At 43.3% G+C, this 26,632-nt stretch overlaps 1 protein-coding gene across 1 annotated transcript in view; it reads right to left on the bottom strand.

The window, feature by feature from the left end:
* Positions 1-26,632, bottom strand: part of trappc9 (trafficking protein particle complex 9) — a 1,005,291-nt gene that overhangs the window by 749,865 nt on the left and 228,794 nt on the right. Inside the window, 1 exon segment of the mRNA XM_038809220.1 lies at positions 22,390-22,520. Within this exon segment, the coding sequence (XP_038665148.1) occupies positions 22,390-22,520 (131 nt within the window).

The raw sequence follows: 26,632 nt of genomic DNA, 5'->3' as shown, positions 1-26,632 counted from the left end.
ACAACCTTTATCAGTGTGTGTAACTTGAGGCTCGGCAGAATGCGCCTTCTCCAGCCATAACTCAGATGGCTGTACGTGTTACAATCCTAAGTAAAAACTATCTACTTGATTGAAGCCTTACTGTGTCGACTCACTCATTGAACTGAGATTTAGCCTAACAAGCCTCAGTATATACTTTCTGTTTAAAGGCTGCGAGATCTGCACCATTATTAATAGAAAAACTGACGAATACAAAGAGCTTAATGCTCAGTTTTAATTAAACTTTCCATAGATTTCAGTGAAGTTCTCTGCAAATATCCACTTAATCATGCTTTAGGAGGGAAATTAAAACAATAATTTATGATGTATTCCACAAGTGGAAAAGAGGACCAATTCATCGACAGATTACTGCTGCATTTCCCCAAAATACAATTCTAGACATAAATGGCACTCTCCAATATCAGCAGCACTCTAAGATAATGCGTCATTGAAATCCATTTAGTCTTGTGGCAAAAATATTTAATTTTTACTGAACCGAAACTTTGAACAATATGCTTTTCGCTTCTATGTCATTCACACTCCAGTCAGTCAGTCATAACATCGCAGACCCGCACCTCACAAATGAAAGTTGACATTTTACTTAATAAACTGCATACTGGTCATGCATTCCAGGTTGTTTCAGTGGAAATGTCCTTCATTTTGCAGTCATTTAAGTTGTGTAGCAAATTATCTTATTCAGGCTTTCTAATGTCTAAATCATGAATTAGTAAACACAATTATGGGGAGCACAGATTGAATTCAAGTAATAAAATGTGATCAAGCTGGTGTAGATTTTTTAAAAACCTCAATTTACATTTCTTTCAATAACATTGTTTGCTGCTTTGACAAAGAGTCATCCAGACTCAAAACGTTAGCTTCTCTCTCAACAGATGCTGTCAAGACTTGCTGAAATTGTCCAATATTTTTTGTTTTTGTATCATGCTTGTTGAGCAATGGACAACAATCTGTCCATTTCACATTTGGTCAGTGGAGACTGGGCTCAATGGTCTCATCCTTTAGAATTTGTCCATTTCACATTTGGTCAGTGGAGATTGGGCTCAATGGTCTCATCCTTTAGAATTTGTCCATTTCACATTTGGTCAATGGAGATTGGGCTCAATGGTCTCATCCATTAGAATTTGCAGCTAATGTCAGTCCCCAGACAGATTTACCCCCCTATCTTATCCCCCCCTCTCCTTACCTTTTCTCCCCGTTGCTTCCCCCTTCCCCCCTGCATCTGTCACAGCTTACCCTCCGATGTTAGTTTCTCTGCTGTTTGGCCTTTCACACCTTTTATTCTCTCTGGGGACTGCCATTAACACTCTTTTCCCTTGGTTTCTGTGGCTATTAGCACTCTTTTCCCATGGTTTCTGTGGCTATGACTCATATTTCATTCCCTCACACCACAGTATAAATTTCTCCCACTTTCTATGTCTTTTAGGTGTGACAAAGGGTCATCTGGACTCAAAACGTTAGCTCTTTTCTCTCCCTACAGATGCTGCCAGACCTGCTGAGATTTTCCAGCATTTTCTCTTTTGCTGTCGCTTTGTGATGGCCTTGCACAGAGCATGAGGAAATGGAACCACTAGGTCCCATAGGTTCATTGTCGTCAGTCTAATATGCTGTCATGGAGACAGCATCCATTCTTCCTGCTCATTAGTAACAAAAAGGGCAAGAGCTGGCACAACATAACTGGCCTGATCAGCAATAGAACATAGAACATTACAGCGCAGTACGGGCCCTTCGGCCCTCGATGTTGCGCCGACCTGTGAAACCATCTGAAGCCTATCTGACCTACACTATTCCATTTTCATCCATATGTCTATCCAGTGACCACTTAAATGCCCTTAAAGTTGGTGAGTCTACTACTGTTGCAGGCAGGGCGTTCCACACCCCTACTACTCTCTGAGTAAAGAAACTGCCTCTGACATCTGTCCTATATCTACCACCCCTCAATTTAAAGCTATGTTGGTCATCACCATCCGAGGAAAGAGACTCTCACTGTCCACCCTATCTAACCCTCTGACTATCTTATATGTCTCTATTAAGTCACCTCTCAGCCTTCTCCTCTCTAACGAAAACAACCTCAAGTCCCTGAGCCTTTCCTCGTAAGACCTTCCCTCCAAACCAGGCAACATCCTAGTAAATCTCCTCTGAACCCTTTCCAAAGCTTCCACATCCTTCCTATAATGCGGTGACCAGAACTGCACGCAGTACTCCAGGAGCGGCCGCACCAGAGTTATGTACAGCTGCAGCATGACCTTGTGGCTCCGAAACTCAATTCCCCTGCTGATAAAGGCTAGCACACCATATGCCTTCTTAACAGCCCTATTAACCTGGGTGGCAACTTTCAGGGATTTATGTACCTGGATGCCGAGATCTCTCTGTTCATCTACACTACCAAGAATCTTGCCATTAGCCCAGTACTCTGCATTCCTGTTACTCCTTCCAAAGTGAACCACCTCACACCTTTCCACATTAAACTCCATCTGCCACCTCTCAGCCCAGCTCTGCAGCTTATCTATGTCCCTCTGTATCCTATAACACCCTTCAGCACTATCCACAACTCCACCGACCTTCGTGTCATCTGCAAATTTACTAACCCATCCTTCTACACCCTCTTCCATCTAGCAACTTTCGTGACAGCCCCAGTATAGCTTTACCAACCTTAGTAACAGTCTACTAACTTCAACATAACTGAGCCAGGAATAACAATGAGCATGCCATGTACGTTGAAAGTCCATCCAGTCGAAAGAATTGTTGTTCAGCTCGAGCACCACATCTCACATTCAGAAAAAAAAATAAACATACTTTTAATTGGATAATTAACTTTTAAACAAAAAAAATACAATGCTGCATTACAGGGTCGAATAATATTTAAAAACATAGGAGGGACATCTCAGAAGAAAAAAGGTTGAAAATCCCTATTCTAATTCAAGTACATAATGTAATATTTTTAAATGAAAACTGGTAAAAGAAATTAGAATACAGCTGCATTTGAAATTCTGCTCGTATCAATCCCCTCTTGTTCAATTTAAGTCCATTCACAACCAGCAAAACTGAATTCAGTTTATGTTTGTGCATTATACTTTTCATTAATGTTTTAAGATATTACTGTCCCACATACATGAGACTAAAACATTAGACTAAAATTTAGAGACTCAATTATTCACAAATTTCATCATTCAACAGAAGTAGATCCTCTCTGTTGTGGAGTTCTTTATTAATTCACAGAAAGTGGGCATCACCAGCAAGGCCAGCATTTAATGGCCATCTCAAATATTTTGTTTATTATTTGTTCATGGGATATGGCCGTCACAGGCTGTGGCAGCATTTATTGCTCATCCCTAATTGCCCTTGAAGGGGCAGTTAAGAGTCAACCACATTGCTGTGGGTCTGAAGTCACATGTAGGCCAGGCCAAGTAAGGATGGCAGATTTCCTTCCCTAAAGGACATTAGTGAACCAGATGGGTTTTTATGACAATCGACAATGGTTTAATGGCCTTCATTCGGCTTCTTTAATCCCAGATTTTTACCGAATTCAAATTCAGTGGTGGGATTTGAATCTGGGCCCCCAGAGCATTATGCTGAATCTCCGAGTTTACTAGTCCAGTGACATTACCACTATGCCAACGCTCCCCTCAGCAAGGTAGTTATGAACCATCCTTCTAAAATACATTGTTGTGGATTTCCTTCCCTGAAGGACATTAGTGAATCAGTTGGATTTTTATTTACCATTACTGATAATGGTGCCATGTTCCAGATTTCTTTAATTAATTCATTTTATATTCTCCAGATGCCATGGAGGCATTTAAACTGCTATCTATGGATTATTAATCTTCTGGATTACTCGTCCTGTAACACAGCCATTAGACTACCATACCCCTAAACTGTCGAACTATATGTGACTTTCCCTACTGCGCTGCAAACAAAATATTATTGCAAGTCATAAGGTAGAGTTCAAATTCCATAAACTTCAGCATTTGCTACACACATGGAAGGTCGAAAGTCACAGAAACATTTCTGCATTATTCAGCTACCACACCTGCTTTGTGAACACTGATGGAATTGGTAAACGTGCCTTATTCTCAGAACAATGTTTCCTGAAATAGTCACATACATAATAATAAGCACAATTGTGTTATTCTTTTTTTTTAAAATACTGGAACAGGAAACATACAATTTGCCCACCTCCATACATCGAAGCAATTGAAGAAATTCTTGGAGAATTGCAGATTACAACCAAGAAGTAAGCATCACAAATTTCATTGGCATAAGAAATGTCTCTGCTTTGTCTGAACTAGGATGTATTTCATTAATGAATATCATGATGCCTGCCAAATTCCATAACCATTTTGATACTCCAAATAGAATAACTGAGATTGTCACCTTACAAAGGTCGCAAGTGCCAATCAATAACGCAAATGTGCTTCCTTGCATCACAAGAGCACTTGCAGATTTCACAACTCAATGAAGCTAGAATAACCAACGAGAAACACTTATACACCATTTGTACACTTGCAAAAATTCCTCAACCAGTTTACAGGTTGTACAAATTCAGTCACAAGCCGAGTCAAAAGAAAACATCATTCAATAAAGAGAATAAAAGTAGCTGGCATTCGGATATCTGTGTGGTACCCATCAGCAAAACCTTTTTTCTTTGGCCAGGGTCAATGACTGGCATGTGTTATACTATTGGTTCCCAAATAAAGTATTATTGGAAAATAAAAGAAACCGAAGAAAGTAAAATTAAAGAGTTTAAAATATTTGAGGGAATCGGGAAAGCTGAAGTTGTTGATTTCTGAGAAAAAATATTGACAAGCTGGACTTCGTAATGACTTCAATAGATGAGACAGTGAACATCAGAGACTTGCAGCAAAAGGAGGTGCTAAGACAGTGGTAGGTAAATAACATTTCTGCAAGGAGTCCTTGGATCGAAGAACGGGAAAAAAGTTAACATTTTTCTTCTCATCGCTATTGTTAGGAATTCATATCTTGAAAAAGTCTATGCATTTCTACAAAAAGGAAGGACGTTGAATTATTTGGACACTCTCCCAAGTTTTTTTTCAATAAAAGGTAACAAATTCACTTTGGCCTGTGAACAAGCTTTTTTTTTTAAAGAAATTGCACGACTAAAGCTAACTGCCCAGAAGGACAGCTGGGGAGACTATTTATTTTCTATTTTTTTTTAAATGCTGTTGCCAGGCTGTGTGCTTCTGCTGATTAGATGAAAAAACACTTTGACTGGGAAATTCTGTCTCAATATTTTTTGTTGGAACTCTTTACATCTTGAGAGCAAACTGTGAAGAAAGATTGCTTCTCTTTCTCTCTTTGTTGTGCTTGCAGTCCAGAGTGGGTGTTCACCTTCAGCCAGAGCATCCTCATCGCAGTATAACTTTTCAGTATTTGAGGGCCTGCAAGGCCACAACAAGAGTTTAAATAAGATAGTGTTTCACCGAAGATCCTTTGGACAGGATTTCTAGACCAGTCATTTTCAAACCCAGGGTCGCAACCAGGTGGTGGGGCCATGGGCCACGGTGTTCTGGATCGCGGGAAGAAGTGTCCAAGGACGCAACTGTCTTTTTTAAATGCCGGCTGCGACCGGCTTTCAGAATGCCGGCCATTCCGCTCATGCGTGACCCCTCAGCAATGCACAGGCCTGCAGCCCAGCGGGGCAGAGTGCCTCCTCCTGAAGGATCAGCGCGCTGACCAAGGAGCAGCTTCTTTTTTTTTAAAATCGCTGGAGTCTTCCTGCCTGGAGTGGTGGCAGAGAGCAGGTCACGTGCCTCGAACACTGACATCATGTGTTCTGGGCACGAGTGTGATTCCTCCATTTTGCAGCACCCAGCAGTGCTAGTGTGAACTCCAAGGCCTCTGATGAACAACTCATGAAGAAGCTGAAAACAGGAACAAAGCAGCATGAAGATGATTACTTGATAGGATAATTTATTAATTGTGCCACTGCAAATCAGGATTCAAAGTTCATGTGTATTATATGCAGTGAAACACTGGCGAATCAAAGTTTAAAACCCTAAAAACTTCAAAGACAGTTGAAGACCAAGCATGGCAATTTCGAGGACAAACCTCTATTTTGTTCAATGGGCACAGTGAGATCTTAACTTATCAGCTGAAGTCATTATCAGAAGTGTAATAATGAATAACAAAGCAAGTGAGAGTAAAACTGGTGGTTCGCGAATTTTGGGCAGCGTTGGCAGCGAAAGTCAGCAGGCGTGGATCGCGAAGGTCAACTGGCATGGTCCGAAGGATGGCAGATTGGTAAAAATGGTCCCAGCAAGAAAGTTTGAAAAACACTGTTCTAGACAATGACTGTGGCCGGCACTTTGTCTTTACAGACAAGAATGCCAAACCAAGTGTTAAGACCTTTTCATATGTTATCCTTTTCATAAAGTGTTCACTTACAGCAACCTCTGCAGAGATAGCATTGATGTATATTTGTTTGGTGTCATTGTGTATCCATGTGTGTCCCTTTCTTTGTGCCCATGTTCATAAACACGAGACAAATTCTAAAAGGGGTAAATTGTTACAATTTGTAATCTGGAAGTATATGGTAACCAGTTTTGCTGTGTACTTTTTCATTTAAAAATGTTGCTCAATAATAACTCAATTATTCTAAGTTTATAGAAAAATCTCTTTTATTCTGGGCCTAGCAATAGCAAAGGTAAACAATTGGCCATTTTGATGAGTAAATTAAACAATTACATTTATGGTGCGACCTGTGAAGTGTTGGGACGAAATAAACTGTTCATTTCTCCAATCCTGGTCATAAAACGAGTGTGGATTTAAGTGAAGGACAGGATTAGAGCATAACATTTTCCATGGTCAAACAACCTGCTGCCACTCCCCGTTTAGACTCCAGTTTGAAGAATGATCAAGTATTAAGTGGTAGCACAACCCTTTTTAAGGGGAGCAGGCTTTGCGGTCTATGTGACCGACTCGGGCCCAATGGCGCGCAAGTGCACAAAATCCAACCAATAGAGAGGGGCCAATTGGAGGAGGGGCCCGGGCAGCATGGGCCCCAGAACTGGAGAGTCAAGAGCTAACCAGAGTTTCTCTGTGCCTGTATATAGCTGCCTTTGCCGACATTTAATAAACCCCTTTTGCTGACTCCAGTGTATTGTCTCGAACCATCACATTGGCGACGAGATAGATGGTTAGTTCATTAGTTTTGAGCAATTCTGGATTTGGGTGGGCTGAGAGGAAGATGCCTCCAAAGACAGACAAGGATTGGGAACCATCGATGGGAGTAGAATGTTCCAACCGTTCAGCCGGAGGGGCAAAAATGGACCAGTGCATCTAACAGCGCCATTATTCCTTCACAGCGAATGAACTAGCAAGGGAAGACAAGCAAAAGGTGATACTTTTGATAGTTTGTGGGTCTCAAACCAACAAACTGTAAGAGATATTACGTCCCCCAAGACTCCCGTGTCAAAGGAACACTTCAACCCCAGGTGCTCGAATAGCCTGCAGCGCTACAAATTCTACTCTGTTGGGACCCAGAATAGTCCATCCCCGCCTTGGGAACCAGGCTCTGCTAACTAGCCGAGCATTGAGACTTCAGTGCAATACGCTGCGCAACCATCTAGTGTGCGGAATTAACAACAACAGCATCCAGAAAAATTTGTTTGAAATTAAAATCACTTTGGACAAAGCGATCGAGATAGCTCAGGCAATAGAGTGTGCAGAAAGAGGCACATCTGAGCTCCAAAGCATGCCAGATGAGGAAGTAAAACAGTTGTGGGATGATATCACCGCAAGGCGCAGTCGACAACCCAACACAGTCCTGGGGACTGGATCGAAGTCAGAGAACCGAGATAAGAATTGGTCGTCAGCCCAGAACAGAGGTGGATTTCTATCCATGTGGGTGAGATCTTGCCATTGTCGTGATTTTGTCTGTTTTCGTTGCAACCGAAGAGGCCACATCCAGATCTGTTGCCACACGAGGGAGAGCACGCCAACACAAAAAAAAAAGCAGTAACATCAATCCACAATACCATTGAACCAACTGGAAAAGAGATCCGAAAGGAGCACAAAATGTACCATTTAAATTCAGTCAAAGTACATAAAACAGCTCCACTCGAAATAATTCTGAAAGTGAATGGAAGACCATTGAAGATGGAGGTCAATACCAGGGCAAGTGATTATGATTACATTCAAAAAAGGCTTTATCTGAATTCAAGGAACTGTGAATAATTAAACCAGTGCAATTTTCCAAGTGGGCAGCCCGCATAGCCCTTCTGCTGAAGCTAAACCGATCAACAAGAATGTGTGGGGACCATAAGCTCAGAATAAATCAGGCTGCCCAGATGGGGAAATTACCCGATCCACAAATCAAGGACCTCTACTCCAAGATGGCAGGAGGCCTCACCTACTTAACACAGACCTCAGTCACGCGTACTTGCAGTTGGAATTAGAAGAGTCCCAAACGTTTATCACGATCGACTGCGATCAACAAACACAATGGCCTATTTCAGTACACGAGACAACCTTTCTGCATTTCGTCAGGCTGCGCTATTTTCCAGGATACGATGGCAAACCTCCTTCAGAGTATCCCAAAGTGATGATCTACCTAGACGATGTTTTAGTCACTGGAATCACACGAAAGAGCACATGTCAAATTTGGAAGAGGTATTAAAAAGAGGATCAGAGAAACGGGAGACTGCCTTGAACGTGAGAAATGTACCTTCCAGCGATCCTCTATTGGTACATGAAGAGAAAAAGATTGGTCTATAGGTATGTGAAGAGAAAAAGATAGGTGATGACAAATGTAGCTTCCTTACAGTCAGAAACAGGGAAATGTATTATAGGGGACAAAGAAATGGTTGAGCAACTAAACACATACTTTGGTTCTGTCCACACAAATGAGGACACAAATCGGATACCAGAAATATTGGGGAACACAGCGCTTAGTGAGAGAGAGGAACTGAAGGGGATCAATAGGTAGCTAATAATTTTAAAAGGGAGGTAGCCAACAGCATCCTCCGCATTTACCAGGACCTAAGCCAGGAGGTGGCTCGGCGGCGAGCAGCCTTTAAGAATGTCAAGGAGGTGCTGTTCAAGAAGCACGTGAAGTTTGGTCTGCTGTTCCCGGCTCGTTAATGGGTCACGCACCAGGGTCAACATAACTACTTCTCCGAGCCTGAAGAAGCGATGGACTTTGCGAGGGATCAGGGGCTGGTACCGAAAAGAGGCCCCACGGATGCGAATTAGGGCCCGGGAACTACCGTAGGAAGGTACGGCGAATGGGCCTGGACTGTGGTTCAACGGTTTGCTGGGTCAAAGGTGCCAAGCGGAACATTTGGGACTCTTTCCTTTGTTCATGGACATTGGTTTGGGGTTTTTTTGTTCCTTTTTTTATTGTTTGTTTTTTCTCTTATGTTTTTGTTTTTTCCTCTTTTTTCTGTTTTTTCCTTTTTGGGCGGATTTGTACTTTTTGTGCAGCTCGTGGAGGACACTGGAGCCGGCACGGTACCGAAGGGGGGCCAAGGACGTTGGTTGAGGGGGTTTTTCTTGGAGGGGGGAGGGGTTTCTTTTTTGTTTTTGTTTTGTTGATGTCCATGCCTTCCTGTGCCAGTGAGTTTGCTCCAGTGGGTTGGAGAGGGGGATGGGGAGCCGGGGAGTGAGGAGGAGGACGGAGAAACAATGGGAATGAGACAGGAAGACGCCGGAGTGTTGAGTCACCGGGCTAGCAGATTGGCTATTCAAGGGAGTCAGGTGGGGGTGGGGGGGGGGAGGAGAGATCACAGCCAGTGGATGGCAGGGGTGGGGGTATCGGGGATGTTGTTGGGGGGGGGGGGGGGGGGGTTGTTCTGCTGACGTGGGAGGGACTTGAAATAGGCACTGGAAAGGAGGTCGAGGGTGGAGGCAGCCAACGGGCGGGCCAGGAATGGCGCAACGCATGGGCCGGCCCGAGAAAGGCTATGGCTGACCGGCGTGGTTTGGGGGGGGGGGGGTGGATGGATTGTGCCCCCCGACCAGGCTGATCACCTGGAACGTCAGGGGACTGAATGGGCCGGTTAAGAGGGCGCGGGTGTTCGCGCACTTGCGGGCTCTGAGGGCGGACGTAATTATGTTGCAGGAGACACATCTGAAAGTGTCTGACCAGACCAGGCTTAGGAAGGGCTGGATTAGCCAGGTCTTCCTCTCGGACTTGGACTCGAAGTCCAGAGGGGTGGCAATCATGATCAACAAGCGGGTGCAATTTGAGGCGGAGGGCATAGCCGCAGGCAGGGGGGGCAGATACCTGATGGTACGGGGCAGACTGGAGGGGAGAAGAGTGGTGCTGGTGAATATATATGCCCCGAACTGGGATGACGTGGACTTCATTAAAAGAGTGCTGGGGAAGATCCTGGACCTGGACCCTTCGCAGGCTAATAATGGGGGGGACTTTAACATGGTCCTTGACCCGGCTTTGGATCGGTCGTGTCCCAGAACGGGTAGACTCCCAGCAATGGCAAGGGAGCTGAAAGGGTTTATGGAGCAAATGGGGGCAGTGGACCCCTGGAGAGCTAGACAGCCGACAGGAAGGGGCTACTCGTTTTACTCGTACGTCCATAAAGTATATTCTAGGATAGATTTCTTCGTACTAAGCAGGGATTGTATAGGGGAGGTAAAGAACATGGAATATTCGGCAATTACTATCTCAGACCATGCCCCGCACTGGGTAGACCTGCAGATCGGGGGGGGCGAGCTACCAACGCCCGCAATGGAGGCTAGACGTGGGACTGCTGTCGGAGGAGGGGATCTGTGAGAGGCTTCGGAGGTGTATGCAAAATTACTTGCAGGTGAATGACACGGGGGAGGTCTCAGCGGCGACCCTGTGGGAGGCGCTAAAGGCAGTAGTGCGGGGGGAGCTGATTTCAATCAGGGCCCACAGAGCCAAGGCAGATAGGGCAGAGATGGATAGATTGGTCAGGGAAATGGGTCGGATAGATGAAGAACACGCGGAGTCCCCGGGGGAGGTTTTACTCAGGGAGAGCAGAGACTACAGCCGGAACTGGGGGCACTGTCTACGAGTAGGGCCGTGGAACAGCTTAGGAAGGCGAGGGGCGTGGTGTACGAGCATGGGGAAAAGGCTAGCAGACTGTTAGTGCAGCAACTCAGGAGGAGGGAGGCGGCCAGGGAAATAGGTAGAGTGATGGATGGGGAGGGGCGTAAAGTGGAGGACCCGGCAGGGTTGAATAAGGTATTCAGGGACTTCTATCGCAAGCTGTATACTTCGGAGCCGCCGGAAGAACCGGAGAGCGGGCAGAAAAGGTTTCTGGACGGGTTAACATTCCCAACAGTAGGGGGGGGGGTTAACATTCCCAACAGTAGGGGGGGGGGGGGGGCGAGTGGATGAGCTGGGGGCCCTGATAAGAGTGGAGGAGGTATTGGAGGGTCTAAAGGCCATGCAGTCGGGGAAAGCCCCGGGGCCGGATGGATACCCAGTAGAGTTCTATAGGAAGTTTTCTGAGCTGGTGGGCCCAGTCTTGGCGAGGGTTTTCAATGAGGCAAGGGACAGAGGGACCCTGCCGCCGACAATGTCGCAAGCCACTATATCATTGATATTGAAGCGGGGTAAAGACCCGGAGAGGTGCGGATCCTACAGGCCAATCTCCCTGATTAATGTTGACGCCAAGCTCCTGGCAAAGGTACTGGCGGTTAGAATGGAGGACTGCGTACCGGAGGTCATTGGGGAGGACCAAACTGGGTTCGTGAAAGGTAGGCAGCTGGCGGCCAACCTGAGAAGATTACTTAATGTGATAATGATGCCCCCGGCGGGTAGGGAGGTGGAGGTAGTGGTGGCGATGGACGCCGAGAAGGCCTTTGACCGGGTGGAGTGGGACTATCTATGGGAGGTGCTCGGACGGTTTGGGTTCGGGGAGGGACTGGTGGATTGGATCAAATTATTATATCAGGCCCCGAGGGCTAGCGTCAGGACTAACAGAGAGATGTCGGAGTACTTTAGGCTGTACCGAGGGACCAGACAGGGCTGCCCGCTCTCCCCGCTGCTGTTTGTGCTGGCCATAGAGCCGCTGGCGATTGCGCTGAGAGCCGCAGAGGGATGGAAGGGGATGGTGAGGGGCGGGGTAGAACATAGGGTCTCTCTTTACGCAGACGACCTGCTCCTGTACGTGTCGGACCCAGTGGCCGGGGTGGGAAGTATACTGGGAATGTTGAGGAAGTTCGGTCAGTTTTCAGGATACAAATTAAATACGGCCAAGAGTGAAATGTTTGTGGTACAGGCAAGGGGCCAGGAGAACAGATTGAGAGGGCTACCGTTTAGGCTGGTTGAGGAAAATTTCCGGTATTTGGGAATCCAGGTGGCACGAGACTGGGGCAGGCTGCACAAGTTAAATTTGCCCAGGGTGGTGGAGCAAATGAAGGGAGAGTTTCGGAGATGGGATGCACTCCCGCTGTCGCTGGCAGGGAGGGTGCAGACTGTAAAGATGACAATCCTCCCTAGATTTCTGTTTGTTTTTCAGTGCCTCCCGATCTTTGTCCCACAGTCCTTCTTCAAAAGAGTTAACAGGATGATCATGAGCTTTGTCTGGGCGGGAAAATCCCCGCGGGTGAAGGCGGCGATGCTGGAGAGGAACCGCAGCGAGGGAGGGCTGGCTTTGCAGAGTCGGATTAATTGTTACTGGGCGGCCAACATCGCTATGATAAGGAAGTGGATGGTGGGTACGGGGTCTATCTGGGAGCAGGTGGAGGCAGCTTCGTGCAGGGGCTCCAGCTTGGCAGCCCTGGTCATGGCTCCTCTACCGCTTCCGCCGGCCAGGTACTCCACCAGCCCGGTAGTGGTGGCGACCCTGCGGATTTGGGGCCAGTGGAGGAGGCATGTAGGGGAGACGGGGGCGTCGGTTTGGGCGCCAATCTGCGACAACCATCAGTTTGCCCCCGGGAGTATGGATGGGGGGTTTCGAGTATGGCGGCGGGCGGGGGTGGGCGATATGTTCCTGGAAGGGAGCTTTGCGAGTTTGAGGAGCTTGGAGGAGAAATTTGGGCTGGTAAGGGGAAATGATTTTAGATACCTACAGTTGCGGGACTTTGTTCGTAGACAGGTCCCATCTTTCCCACGCCTCCCGCCAATGGGGATCCAAGACAGAATAGTCTCTAGGGGGGAAGAAGGGGAGGGTAGAGTCTCTGATATTTATACAGTGCTCATGAGGGAGGAAGGGTCCCAGACGGAGGAACTGAAACTTAAATGGGAGGAGGAGCTAGGCAGGGAAATGGAGGGCGGGCTGTGGGCAGAGGCCCTGAGTAGGGTAAATTCGACCGCGACATGTGCCAGGCTCGGGCTGATCCAATTTAAGGTCGTTCACCGGGCCCACATGACGGTGACTCGGATGAGCAAATTCTTTGGGATAGAGGACAAATGCACTAGGTGCGCGGGAGGACCAGCGAACCACGTTCACATGTTTTGGGCATGCCCTAAGCTTAGGGGGTACTGGGAGGGATTTGCGGGCTTCATGTCCCGGGTGCTAAAAACAAGGGTGGCGATGGGTCCAGGGGTGGCAATTTTTGGGGTTTCGGAAGACCCGGGAGTCCAGGGGGAGAAAGAGGCCAATGTTTTGGCCTTTGCTTCCCTGATAGCCCGGCGACGAATACTATTGGCGTGTAGGGTCTCAAAGCCCCCGAAGACTGAGTTGTGGCTTGCGGACATGTCAAGTTTCCTGGGTATGGAAAAAATTAAGTTCGCCTTGAGGGGATCTGTACAGGGGTTCGCCAGGAGGTGGCAACCATTTATTGACTTCTTTGCGGGAGAGTGAGCATCAGCAGGGGGTGGGGGGGGGTAAGAGTAGAGTAGAGTAGGAGGGATAAAATGGCGGGTAGTATCGGTGGGAGAGGAGCGGGCTTGTGCAGTATGTTACGATTGAAGTATTGAATGTACGAGGATGTTTGCACATTTTTGCCTTTTTTGCTTTCTTTCTGTTGATGTCTGTAACTGTTTACAAAGCCAAAAACTACCTCAATAAAATTGTTTATTAAAAAAAAAGGGAGGTAGCGAGAAAACAGGAAATTATACACCAGTAATGCTGACATTAGTGGGGAAAATTCTAGAATTCAATATCAAAATTTTATAGCACAGCACTTAGAAAATAGTGGCAGGAACTGACAGAGTAAGCACAGATTCATGAAGGGGAAATCATGCTCAACAAATCTACTGCAATTCTTTGAGAATGTAACTAATAGAGTTGACGAGGTGGAGCCAGTGGATGTGGTATTTTTGGGCGATCAGAAGGCAATTGACAAAGTCCAGCATAAAGAGATTAGTGTGTAAAATTAAAGCGCACGGGATTATGGGTAGTGTATTGAGACAGATAAAAGGAAACAAAGAGTCGGAATTAACGAGTATTTTTCAAATTGCCAGGCAGTGACTATTGGGGTACCTCAGGGATCGGTGCTCAGACCCCAGCTATTCACAATATATATTAATGATTTAGATGAGGGAACTAATTTTAATATCTCCAAAATTTGCAGTTGACACCAAGTTGTGTGGGAGGGTGAGTTGTGAGGAGGATGCGGAGATCCTTCAGTACTATTTGGACAAGTTGAGCGAGTGGGCAAATGAATGGCAGATGCTGTATAATTCGGAGAAATATGAGGTTATCCACTTTGGTAGCAAAAATGAGAAGGCAGACTGTTACCCGAATGGCCATAAATTATGAGAGGGGATTATAGAACGAGACCTCGGTGTCCTCGTACACCAGTCACTAAACGCAAGCATGCAGCTACAGCAGGTGTCAAAGAAGCAAATGCTTATTTTAGACTTCATTGCGAGAGGAGTCGAGTACAGGAGCAGGAATGTCTTGCTTCAATTATGCAGGGACTCAGTGAGGCCACACCTGGGGTATTGTGTGCAGTTTTGGTCTTGTGATCTGAGGAAGGATGTTCTTGCACTCGAGGGCCTACAGCGAAGGTTTACCAGACTGATCCATGGGTTGGAGGACTGATATGTGAGGAGAGATTGAATCGGTTAGGACTGTATTCGCTGGAGTTCAGAAGACTGAGGGGGGATCTCATTGAAAAATTCTAACAGGGTAGATGCAAGAAAGATGTTCCTGATGGTGGGTGTGTCCAGAACAAGGGGTCACAGTCTGAGGATACAGGCAGACCATTTAGGAAAGAGATGAGGAGAAATTCCTTCACCCAGAGAGTGGTCGGCATGTGGAATTCGCTACCACAGGAAGTAGTTGAGGCTAAAACATTCATGTTTTCAAGAAGCAGTTAGATATAGCACTCTGGGCATCACGGTGGCCTAGTGGTTAGCACAACCGCCTCACGGCGCTGAGGTCCCAGGTTCGATCCCGGCTCTGGGTCACTGTCTGTGTGGAGTTTGCACATTCTCCCCGTGTCTGCGTGGGTTTCGCCCCCACAACCCAAAAATGTGCAGAGTAGGTGGATTGGCTACGCTAAATTGCCCCTTAATTGGAAAAAATAATTGGGTAATCTAAATTTTAAATAATAAAAAAAAAAAGATATAGCACTTCGGGCGAAAGGGATCATAGGATATGGGGGGAAAGCGGGATCAGGCTATTGATTCAGCCGGAATGTGGTGACTAGGGGCTCTTCACAGTAAATTCATTGAAGCCTACTCGTGACAATAAGCGATTTTCATTTTTCTTCAAAATGAATGGTGGAGCAGGCTCGATGGGTCAAATGGCATCCTCCTGCTCTTATTTTTTTATGCTTCTACAGAAGCTGTGTACTTGCGGTTTTGGGTGGATGCCACAAGTCTACACCCATTCAAAGAAAAAGTCAAAGCCACACAACAGGACCCAGCAATCAGAAACCTTCCTGGGAATGGTGAACTAGTATGGCAGGTTCATTCCACACCTGACCACGACATTGGCACCACTATACAAGTTGTTAATGAAACAACACTATTGGCAAAAGCAGCCAGAAGACGCTTTCTGTTTGGTAAAACAAACTCTGCAATCTTCGTACCTTTTAGTTCATTTCAACCCGGGACAGCCAATAGTTCTCACACGCAACACATCGCCAGACAGGATAGGAGCAGTTCTATTCCAAAGGTGAAGGAGATCAGAACAGCCAATAGCCTTCGCCTCAAGGACTTTCTCAGAAGCTGAGTAAAATTTCTCCCAAATCGAAAAGGAGAGACCAGCCATCATCTATAGTGTTAAAAGATTACACTAATACATTTACAGATGGCAATTCATGATAACCAACCATAAGTCGGGATTTGACAGAGGACAAGCCAATACCCCCAATTGCCTCGTTCAGGGTGCAAAGTTGGGCCTTGCTCCTGGCAGCCTACAACCAAATATTCCAACATAGGCCTGGCATTCAAATCTCCACTGTAACCGCAATGAGTTGACTCCCATTGCCAAAGGACTGGGCACCACGGCCAATGCCCCAAGAAATCATCTTGCCGCTGAACTTCATGTACACCTTGTCGGTGTCATCTTGACATACACAAAATTGGACCCAGCGAGACCCAGTATTATCTAAGGAGGTCTACATGATGGACATGGAGAAGAAATTGGAAAAGAAACTAAAATATTAGGCATAGGGAAAATTCTCACAATAAATAGCTTTTATATTTGAAATAAATACAACACAATTACAGTAACTGGGTCCTAAAATGTGTGTTCCGTTGGTCAAGCAGCAGTGTACATTTATACTTGTTCTTAAAGCAAAAATACTGCTATAGATTATGTTGGACTTGGACCATATGGTTGACCCTCGGCAGGACCTCCTTCCTTATTCTTTCCCATCAGGCCAAACACAATAACTCCATCCTTCCTTTCGAGGCTCCTTTCCAGCTATTTTTTTCAATATTTTCCTGAAATAAGATAGGCAAAATACTCTTCAAACTCTTGCTCGTGTCTCTGGAGGATGCTTTCTATCCCCCAGATTATTGAATCCCCAATAACTACCTTATGCACCACAGTCGTGTTTGTCATTCTTTCCTGTTCTGACAAGATCATATTTTTGTTGTGATTGGTTTCTACTAGACACTTTGAGCTACTCCATCTCAGAGCTGCACATCAGCACTTTCGTATATTCCTCCAATAGCACAGCAAGATTTATCCACTGCACAGCTGAGTAATTATCCCGACCATGTACTCAGTTTGTTAATCTTTTTTGGATAGGCACTAGAATTAGCCTGTTCATTCCAAGTTTAGGTAAAAGAAAATCATTGGAGATCCTGACCAACAGCAGAAACCCCTTCTTTTCGCACAATATTTAATTGTTTTTTACATAACCAGAAAAGATCTTCAAAATTTGCTGACCTCAAACTGGGCAGTCAGATAAACTGAATAAAATTTCAGGGGAAAAAATAGGCCAGCAGGGGGAGGAAATGCAGTTCAGAATTTAAAAACATCAAGTAGCATTTAGGATATTTTTAGGAAAAGCACCATGAAAGGACATTCACCTGGAACGGCAAAGGCATAGTGGCTTTGTCACTGGACTTGTCACCCAGAGACCCAGGGCAATGTTCTGGGGACCAGGTTTGAATCCCATCTTGGCAGATGGTGGCATTTGAATTCAATGAGAATCTGGAATTAAAAGTCTAATGGTGACCATGAAACCATTGTCAAATGTCCTAAAAACCATCTGTTTCGCTAATGTCCTTTAGGAAAAGAAATCTGCTGTCCTCATGCGGTCTGACTCCACACCCACAGCAATATGGTTAACTCTTTCATAAAGCAAGCCACTCAGTTGTATCGTCTCAAGGTCAATTAGGTATGGGTAATAAATGTTGTCCAAGCCACCGGTGCCCACAAAGTGGCTTCAAAACAAAGATGAAAGAACAATTTGAAAGGAAATAGGATGAACATTTGAATAATATAGAAGGATGCAGTTAAAAATCAGGAAAATAAGTTTAGCATGCATGTTTCTATTGAAGTGCCAGGACAAACACAAAGAACTGCATGTTTTTTTTTTGCTGTAAATGTGAGAGCAGAGAAGGTAAATTTTACAGGGAACTGTTCAACGTTAACATACGTTGCCAGTAATATACTGCATGGCATTGAATAGTGATAGGCTGTGAATCTCTATTTCAAAACAAACAGATGCTCCAAGTGCAAAAATCTATTCTGAAACTTGTAAAACATTGTCCGAAAATGATTTATTCCAGAGATGTACATTCTTCAAAAGCACTTTTCATTGACTATTCTAAAGTAGCAATACAAAGCTGCAATGACCTGGCCTCAGAGAAAAATAGAATGTTACCTCACTTTGAAACATTTTTGATCCTGACATTAGCAACACTTGAAACGGATCTCATTTTTGCACAAAATAAAAATGTAATTTCTTCTACCCAAAAGCAAACATAAATGAGTCCACAATTGTAATACATTCCTGCTCATCTCCCCCACACACACCCCTCCCCAAATATTGCCAAAGGGATGCTGGGAAGCAACAAACGTTGTGTCAATAATACTTTTTGAAAATAATAAAAGCAAACCTACATGGGAACCAATGGTTGTTCCCTAACTTCCACATGCCAGACTACTCTTGGTTTCAGAGGGAGGAGAACATTCAAATCAAGTAAGCATAATTTGGTGTTCGGATGTCCAAGACCATAGTTTGTCAACACAGTAAGGAGTTAACAAAATGAGCCGTGTGTTCTAATTTTCTCTCTTTATAGACAACAGGGGGAAAATGGAGATTATGTATAGAAAAAATTCTCAAGTAAAAGAAAGAGCAGGTAGTTACCACATTTCTTAGTACGTTAGGAGTCTGCACATCCTCCCCGTGTGTGCGTGGGTTTCCTCCGGGTGCTCCGGTTTCCTCCCACAGTCCAAAGATGTGCGGGTTAGGTGGATTGGCCATGCTAAATTGCCCGTAGTGTCCTAAAAAAGTGAGGTTGGGGGGGGGGGGGGGGGGGGGGGTTGTGGGTTACGGGTATAGGGTGGATACGTGGGTTTGAGTAGGGTGATCATTGCTCGGCACAACATCGAGGGCTGAAGGGCCTGTTCTGTGCTGTACTGTTCTATGTTCTATGTGAGCAGAAACAAGCAAAAAGGTGGATTGTTGGGTAACTCCAGGAACAGGGAAAGTTCAGGACTAATCTGATGAATGTGTTCATTTGAGTGGAAGCCACAGAACTAAAAATGTTAGTTCTCTAATTTGCCACAGTTTCACCTGTTATTCAAATGACTCACATCTTATTTGTTGAACATATCAGATCAGTTTTGTACTCTGTCCAAATGCACACAGATTTACTCTGCAAACGCTGGAAACGTCACAGGGCCACACATACCACTTAGCTCAAGCACGATAATCCTAAAATAGACCCACAACTGGTACAGGAAAGCAATATCAGCTCAGTGGATGGTGACTTTAACAAAGATCCTTGAAGAATAATTTGCTTCTAAATTCACTCAAAATCATAGCAGGTGTGTTGCTCCTCTCCACTAACCAGAGTGATGGGAGACATCGAGGAAGACTAATTACGGGCCAAGGTTTAGAGGACCCCAAAGTGTATCATGGAGTTGACCTGACCCATAACTTTTAACAGCTTTTGGCTATGGGGAGCACACGGGCCCACTTTACAGGTATGGTGCAACAGAGAGCTAAAGTACTTTTAAATTAAAACAATGTTTATCCTATGAATCCAGTTAACATTTTTATAAATATACAGTAAACATCTTAACAACTATCAACTCAAATACTCCCCCAAAGAATACAGTACTCCAATAGTAACCCTTAATCTTCCTTGCAACATCCATAAGACAAATACTCTCTTCAACACAGACATCTATTTTAAATTCTCTACTGAGAGCAGTTAGCACTTTTAAATGAGCAAGTGATTTGAAGACATTCCTTTCATGCAGAAAGAAATCAGAATTACACCTGGTTCTGCTAGATGCCGCTCTCAATCTGCACAACGAAACTAAACACACCCTGTAGCTGCTTGCTCAAAGCGAAAGTAAAAGAGACAGACAACCCAGCTCCACCCACTCTCTGACATGATTGCAGCTATTTAATAAACACACATTTCTTAAAGGTACATCCACTACAGCTATTTGATAATCACACATTTCTTAAAGGTACTCTCATATGACATACTGAAGAGGATGAGATCTCATAAACTGAGGATTTACAACTGAAATGGTTTCTGCCATTAGATGGCGAAGAAGGAGGTGATTTTGTTTTGATGCAGGAAGAGGAGCCACCAGACAGAATGTTGGTCGGGCAGCTAGAAAACATGAGTGAGCGCACATCAAAACAAGGCACCAAAGAACATCGTCATCCCTTTGCCTCAACTCAGATTTCTCATACTAAATGAAGTTAAGATCTTGTAATGAGGCAAGAGCTGACTTCAGCTGCCGTCGAAAAGGTATATTGACAAAAATTCTGATGCAGGCCATTGTCCAGTGATATGTATAGATCCTTGCAAGGCTCCATCAACAGATATGTATTTTGTGGGGGGAAAGACCAAAAAAGTGGGACTTGTGGCTCTAGAAGGTTGGAGTTAAAATACATGCAATAAGAACACTCAATGGTGATGCAAGATTGGTATCTGCCAAATCAGCTGAGATCACATCCTCAGGGACTTGAGGAAATTTGTAAGCTATTAATATCGAAGCTAAAATGGTGATGGCATGACCTTTTCTACTCTCATCATTGACTTAGAAAGTATGGGTTTAAGGACCAATCACAAATTACAGGAGGCAAAATTGAGAAAACACTTATGCAATGGATGTAACTCTCCCAGTCTTCAATGATCCAATGTGATTTAATCTGTATTTCAGACAAATTAACTGGAATATTTGTGAATATTAAACAACTGTTATCTTACACAATATGCCAGGGGAGAAACAAGGATATAGATCAGGTGCCAGACCTGGTTTATAGCAGCAGTCCCATTGCAGCATTGGAAATTTATTTAGGGGAACACCAGGGCAACCGTGGTTGTAGTGCCACATCGTTTTAACTTGATCATCCTAAACAAGGCAGCTTAACTAATTTAAATTCAATTTCATTCGTTCTGATAAAAATAAATAATTTGGATTTAATGGAGGACCTTTAACCACCTCAAGTTAGTTAACCTGACTTGCTCTTTCCCATCTTCCTTAAGAATGGTTTTCTGAGATTAAGAATTCATGGTGAACGTACTCAGAGCAGTTAGTATCATCATAATGTACTTCATTGGTGCACAACGCAATAATACACAAACCATTATATTGGTTATCCCAGATGATGATTTGGAACACCTTCATGACTTTAGAAAATATCAAAAGGCCAACTACAAAAAAGACTTTCCCTAGCACACACTGCAACAACATTCAAAATATTAGTTGCACTACTGAAAACCAAAAGTAAAATCCTTCAAATTGTGTCTCAACATAATCTATCCGTGCCAGCAAGGCATTTCTATTTCCCACAATTTTTAAGATTTAACTGTTTAATGTCTAAGTTTTTGTTCTTGCATATAAAAAGATATTTAAGATTTTAACAATCTTAAATAGAGAACATCACATTTAAAATTTAAAAAGTATTCGGCACATTACCAGATTTTCTCATTTTGCTCAAGGAGATGGTGGTGAGGCAATTTATCAATGATGATTATTTTTTAAAAAACAAAATGGACTGCAAAAGGATTTCAGGGATCAGTAGTACCAAAGATTCTCCTGATTAACCTTCAACAAAAAAATTACATGTCAAATTTCAGTTTTCGCTGATCTTCTGCCAGGTTTACATCAATTAATCAGGAGACCTCCCATGGAAATTGAGTTTAAGAGTCACAACATTGTATGGTACTGGCGCCACAGTACTGGGGTGCAACAGTACTAATATGCTGAGAAAGATGAAGCAGGCAAAGTAGTGATCTGGCCTAGCTCATTTTGCTAAGCCTTGAATGTCTTGTGTTTTCCTCTTCAGATCTTTGCTTGCTTCAGCCTTCTCCAGAGTGACATTTCACAACTTTCTAGAGTTTAAATGTCCGCTTTTCTAAAGATGCTCATTTCAACACCAAAAATACAGATTGGGGTCGAGGATTGAGGACTCCGACTATAAGTTAGTGCAAAGAATGGGCGGTAAAGACAGCCTTCTCAATAGATTTGAAGGGCTGCGAAAAAAGTATTATAAGTCAGGCAGACTGACTTTGCATTTATATAGCACTTTTAATTACCTCAGGATGCCGTAAAGTGCTTAATGCTAGTTAAATACTTGTGAAATGTAGTTACTATAATGCAGGAAATGGAATAGTCATGCCTTAGTTTATTAAAAGGCACAGCGGACTCATGGCTTTTTATTGGCTATTCCTGCTCCTTTTTCTGTTCCAAATGCAAGTCAACACTTAGCTGAGTTGTCACAAAAATAAAACTCGAGCTTTAAAGTAGTACACCTACCCAAACTACTGTACACAAAATATTCTGAAGGCAGTCATACCTTGATGTGACTGTATTCACTCTTACTGTTGGTATCAGCTGAATTGAAGATCGTAGATTTGCTCTCTGAGCGTAGTTTGCCATTCTGTCGGAAAGGACTTGACAAGGGCAACCCTGCAATACTGATTCCATCTGAAATGAATAAGAGACAGAAACAATTTTAAAACAAACCACAGAATTTGAATACACACAAGTGCTAATTATTGAAAAAAGATTTTTCAATAGACAATTTTTTAAATACTTGTGAAATGTAGTTACTATAATGCAGGAAATGGAATAGTCATTTTATGCACAAGTATCCCACAAACAGCAATATAATCATGACCAAATAATCTACATGAGTCAAAAACAGCAATATAATCATGACCAAATAATCTACATGAGTCAAAAACAGCAATATAATCATGACCAAATAATCTACATGAGTCAAAATCATTGAATAATAAATATTGATCAAGACACTGTGCGGAAACTCCCCTGTTCTTTTTCAAAATAGTGCCATGAGATCTTTTACGTCCACCTGAAGGCAGGCAGGGCCTCATTATCAGAAAGACAAGAGCCCTAACAGAGCAATTTACCCTCAGTACTTGACTGGAGTGTTAGTCTAGATTCTATACTCTGGTGTGGGACTTGAATCTGCAACCTTCTGGCTCTGAGGCAAGAGTGCTACCACTCGGTTGATTCGCTTAAATTATCACAGTTAGCCAACGGGATAGAAAAAAAGATTTAGCGACTCCTTTTGAGTCTGCAGCATGTAGAATAACACAGTTTAGGACTTCCATTTGCTCATGAGGTTGCTTATTCACATTGCTGCTAAAATGGAGACAAATTGACTCACCAAACAAAAACACAGAAGATTGAGGAGAATGTCAATTTTGCACATATTGCTCTCTATTTATTTCAAAATTGGGCAGGGTGCTCAACCAAAATTGTACTCGGTCTCGTCAGTTTCTCACTAGAACTATATTTCAGACCACCTTCATCAATGTCTACCCATGATATTCCTACGCACTGATGTTTTTTGCAAAAGATTTCCCCATATCCATTACAGTTCTATAATACTACATCACACCAGTGTGCTTAGAATGTGATATGCAACCAATGACCAAATATATCGCATCACCTGCGACTCACACTGAACTGTGATTAAAATGTTCTGCGAGTATACAAGAATGCATACACACAATACTACAATCCGCTGCAAGCTCCAATTGTAAAGACCACATCCACTCACAAAAAACTGAAGACTTACAAATGTTTTGAACTTGTGTTCATAGGGTGAGAGACTGCCATTCAGCCCCTCGAAGTTGATTCCAACTTTCAATAAAATGGTTGTTGATTTATAGGTCAACTTTATTTGCCTTCCTTGGTTCATACCCCTCAATACCCTTGCTCAATAAAAATCTCAATCTCATGTATGGAATTTTCAATTGACATAGCTTTAGCCTCAAAAGCAATTTTTGGAGAGCAAGTTCCAGCTTTTCTTTATGAGAAGAGGTTCTTTCTGACATCACCCTCATCAATCTAACTCTATATTTAAGGTCGTTCTGGACACTTCTACCATAGGAAATAGTTTCTCTCTACCTCCCTTTAATCATCTTAAATGTCTGAATAGATCATGCCTTGTTTGTCTATTACACTTAAGGAACACAAATCTAATCTATGCAATCTGTATTCATAATTGGTCAAAAATTCTCTGCACCTCGCCAAGAGCAATATTTCTTTCCAGAGGTACAGTGCCCAAACTGAACGCAGTATCCAAGATGTGGCTGAATCAGAAATTTCGGTAACTGTAACATAGCCAACACCATGTGCTCCAGTTACTTTGAGATTAAGGCTGACATTTCATTAGCCTTTTTAATGTCTCTTTTAGACCTTACCACTTATATTTAGTGATTTCTGTACATGGACCTCTAAATTTATGTTCCTTCACAATCCCTAGCTTCCCACCATTTAGAAAATATCTTTCTCAGGAATAGGTGGACTTGCATGTTCCCATTTAGAACTTCATCAGATATTGTTCAGCTCATTTACTTTTACAACTTGCTACACCCATCTATGTGGCTCACTGTGCCACCTACATTAATGCAGACAGAAAACCTAGATATTATGATTTTTATTCCTTCCTCTAAAGCATTTATAAATATAATGTTAAGTTAAGACCCCAGTTCAGATCCTTTGGAACTACAAGTCATAGCCTGCTAATTAGAGTGCACACCCATTATCCCTATTCTGTCTCGTACTTCCTAACCAAGTTCCTTCCAATGTTAAAAGGGTGCCTCCAATTTCATGTTTTAACTTTTCTTAAAAACCTTGCTATGGAACTTTATTAAATGCCTTCTATTATCTACCACGTTTCAACAAGAGGAGGAATTTCTTCAGCCAAAGAGTGGTGAATTTGTGGAACTCATTGCCGCAGAAAGCTGTGGAAGCCTAGTAACAGTGCCTTTAAGGGATAGATAGGTTCTTGATTAATAAGGGGAGCGGGGTTACAGGGAGAAGGCAGGAGAATGCGGATGAGAAACATATCAACCATGATCGAACAGCAGAGCAGATTCGATGGGCCGAATGGTCTAATTCTGCTCCTATATCTTATGGTCTTAATACTGTCTCAACAAAATTCAACTCCATTTGTTATACATTTCTCAACACTTACAAGTCCATGCTGGCTGTAACTGATCAATTTACATCAATCAAAAATTATACTACCGAATGGAGAATATAAGCAACACACAGCCATCAATTAGAAGCAATCTTGTATCTTTTGCCTTCAGTGCAATCAACAGTTCGATTACCAAATTATATAAACAGTTTTGCATATATGTACATCGCACGTCACTTAGCATTGTTCAACCTTTTGGATTTTGCTAGAACTAATGTCAAAAGAAATGGTAAGACGACATGACCCAAGTTGTGCAGAATGCAGTCCTGGTTAAGCCACATTTTCCTCCACTTAAACACTGGGAATATTGTTTCCATTATTTATTGCCCATGCAACATAATCTGTTCCCTAACTTTTGATTTCGTCCATCTCCCTTTAATGGCCCTTGACCACATTAGTAGTACAAAGAACATTTGTAATTTCCTTAAAATATCAGTGGACTCAGTCATAACTTTTAAGAATATTTAAGAATATTGCATCAATTGTAAAGGGATTGACTGCAATGCCCTTGCATCATCAACATACTAGTCCATGTCATTGAATTATCTGGGGTTTTACAGTAACACAAACATAGTCAAAAGGCTGGCATAGAGGTTGAACCAAGAGCTTTATTAGGCAACTTGATCCTTGTGCTTACATGTGCAACTGACCAGAACACATCAGGTATGTATTTGCATCAACATGCATTCAAGTGATTATTTATTTCATCCAACATATTATATTAACATACTAATCAATATACTATCGCAAAATCCCCCTTCCCTTAAATAAGAACGCCATCCAATTCAACACTAATATGCACACAAATAGGCACCCCTTGTGAAACAGAAACAATGCTAATGATAAACACTATTGAGATAGAACAATCCACTGTAACATAAATTCATGGAATACTACTCTTCAATGTGATGCCAACATTTGGAATTTCACCAGTCACCGGCTGATTTGATGAGACAACTGTGATATGAGGAAATTTATTTTCACACGAGTGTTTCCAGTTTGGAATGCACTGCCTGGAAGTATGGTGGAGGCAGTTTCAATCGAGCCATTCAGAAGGACCTTTGATTTTTCTATTCAAGTAACCAATGTGCAGGGTATGGGGAAACAGCAGAGAAATGGACCCAAGTCATGATGCTTATCTGGCAAGCTGGTGCAGACACGATGGGTGAAACGGGATCTTTCTGGTTTGCAACAATTCTGGGATTCTGTGAACCAACCGCTCCACAAATTGACATTGGAGACATTTTTATGTTTTTGAACTGTAAAAAAGTAGTCCTTAAGCTACCTTGTGTGGCAATGTGAGAAACAATAGCAGCACACCGCTCTTAATTGCCCCTAACCCTCCCGCAAGAAGATCTCTGAGACATCAGAGGGATTTTCTCTCTGCTACCAGGAGTCAAAGATAAAGGTATTAAGAAATTAACTGCCTTTCTGCTATTTCCAGGTGATCTTCAAATGCTTCAACTGCAGAAGTAGTTACGATCAAGAAACCATCTCTCTCCCAAAACCTGCTGAATACACCTGAAAAAGCCAAACGGGCAACTGGCCAACTGCAGAAGGCACAACTGCAAAATCAGAATCA

Source organism: Scyliorhinus canicula, chromosome 10, assembly GCF_902713615.1.
Source record: "Scyliorhinus canicula chromosome 10, sScyCan1.1, whole genome shotgun sequence".
In the NCBI taxonomy this organism is placed as follows: domain Eukaryota; kingdom Metazoa; phylum Chordata; class Chondrichthyes; order Carcharhiniformes; family Scyliorhinidae; genus Scyliorhinus; species Scyliorhinus canicula.
This window is presented reverse-complemented; position numbering and strand designations above follow the sequence as displayed.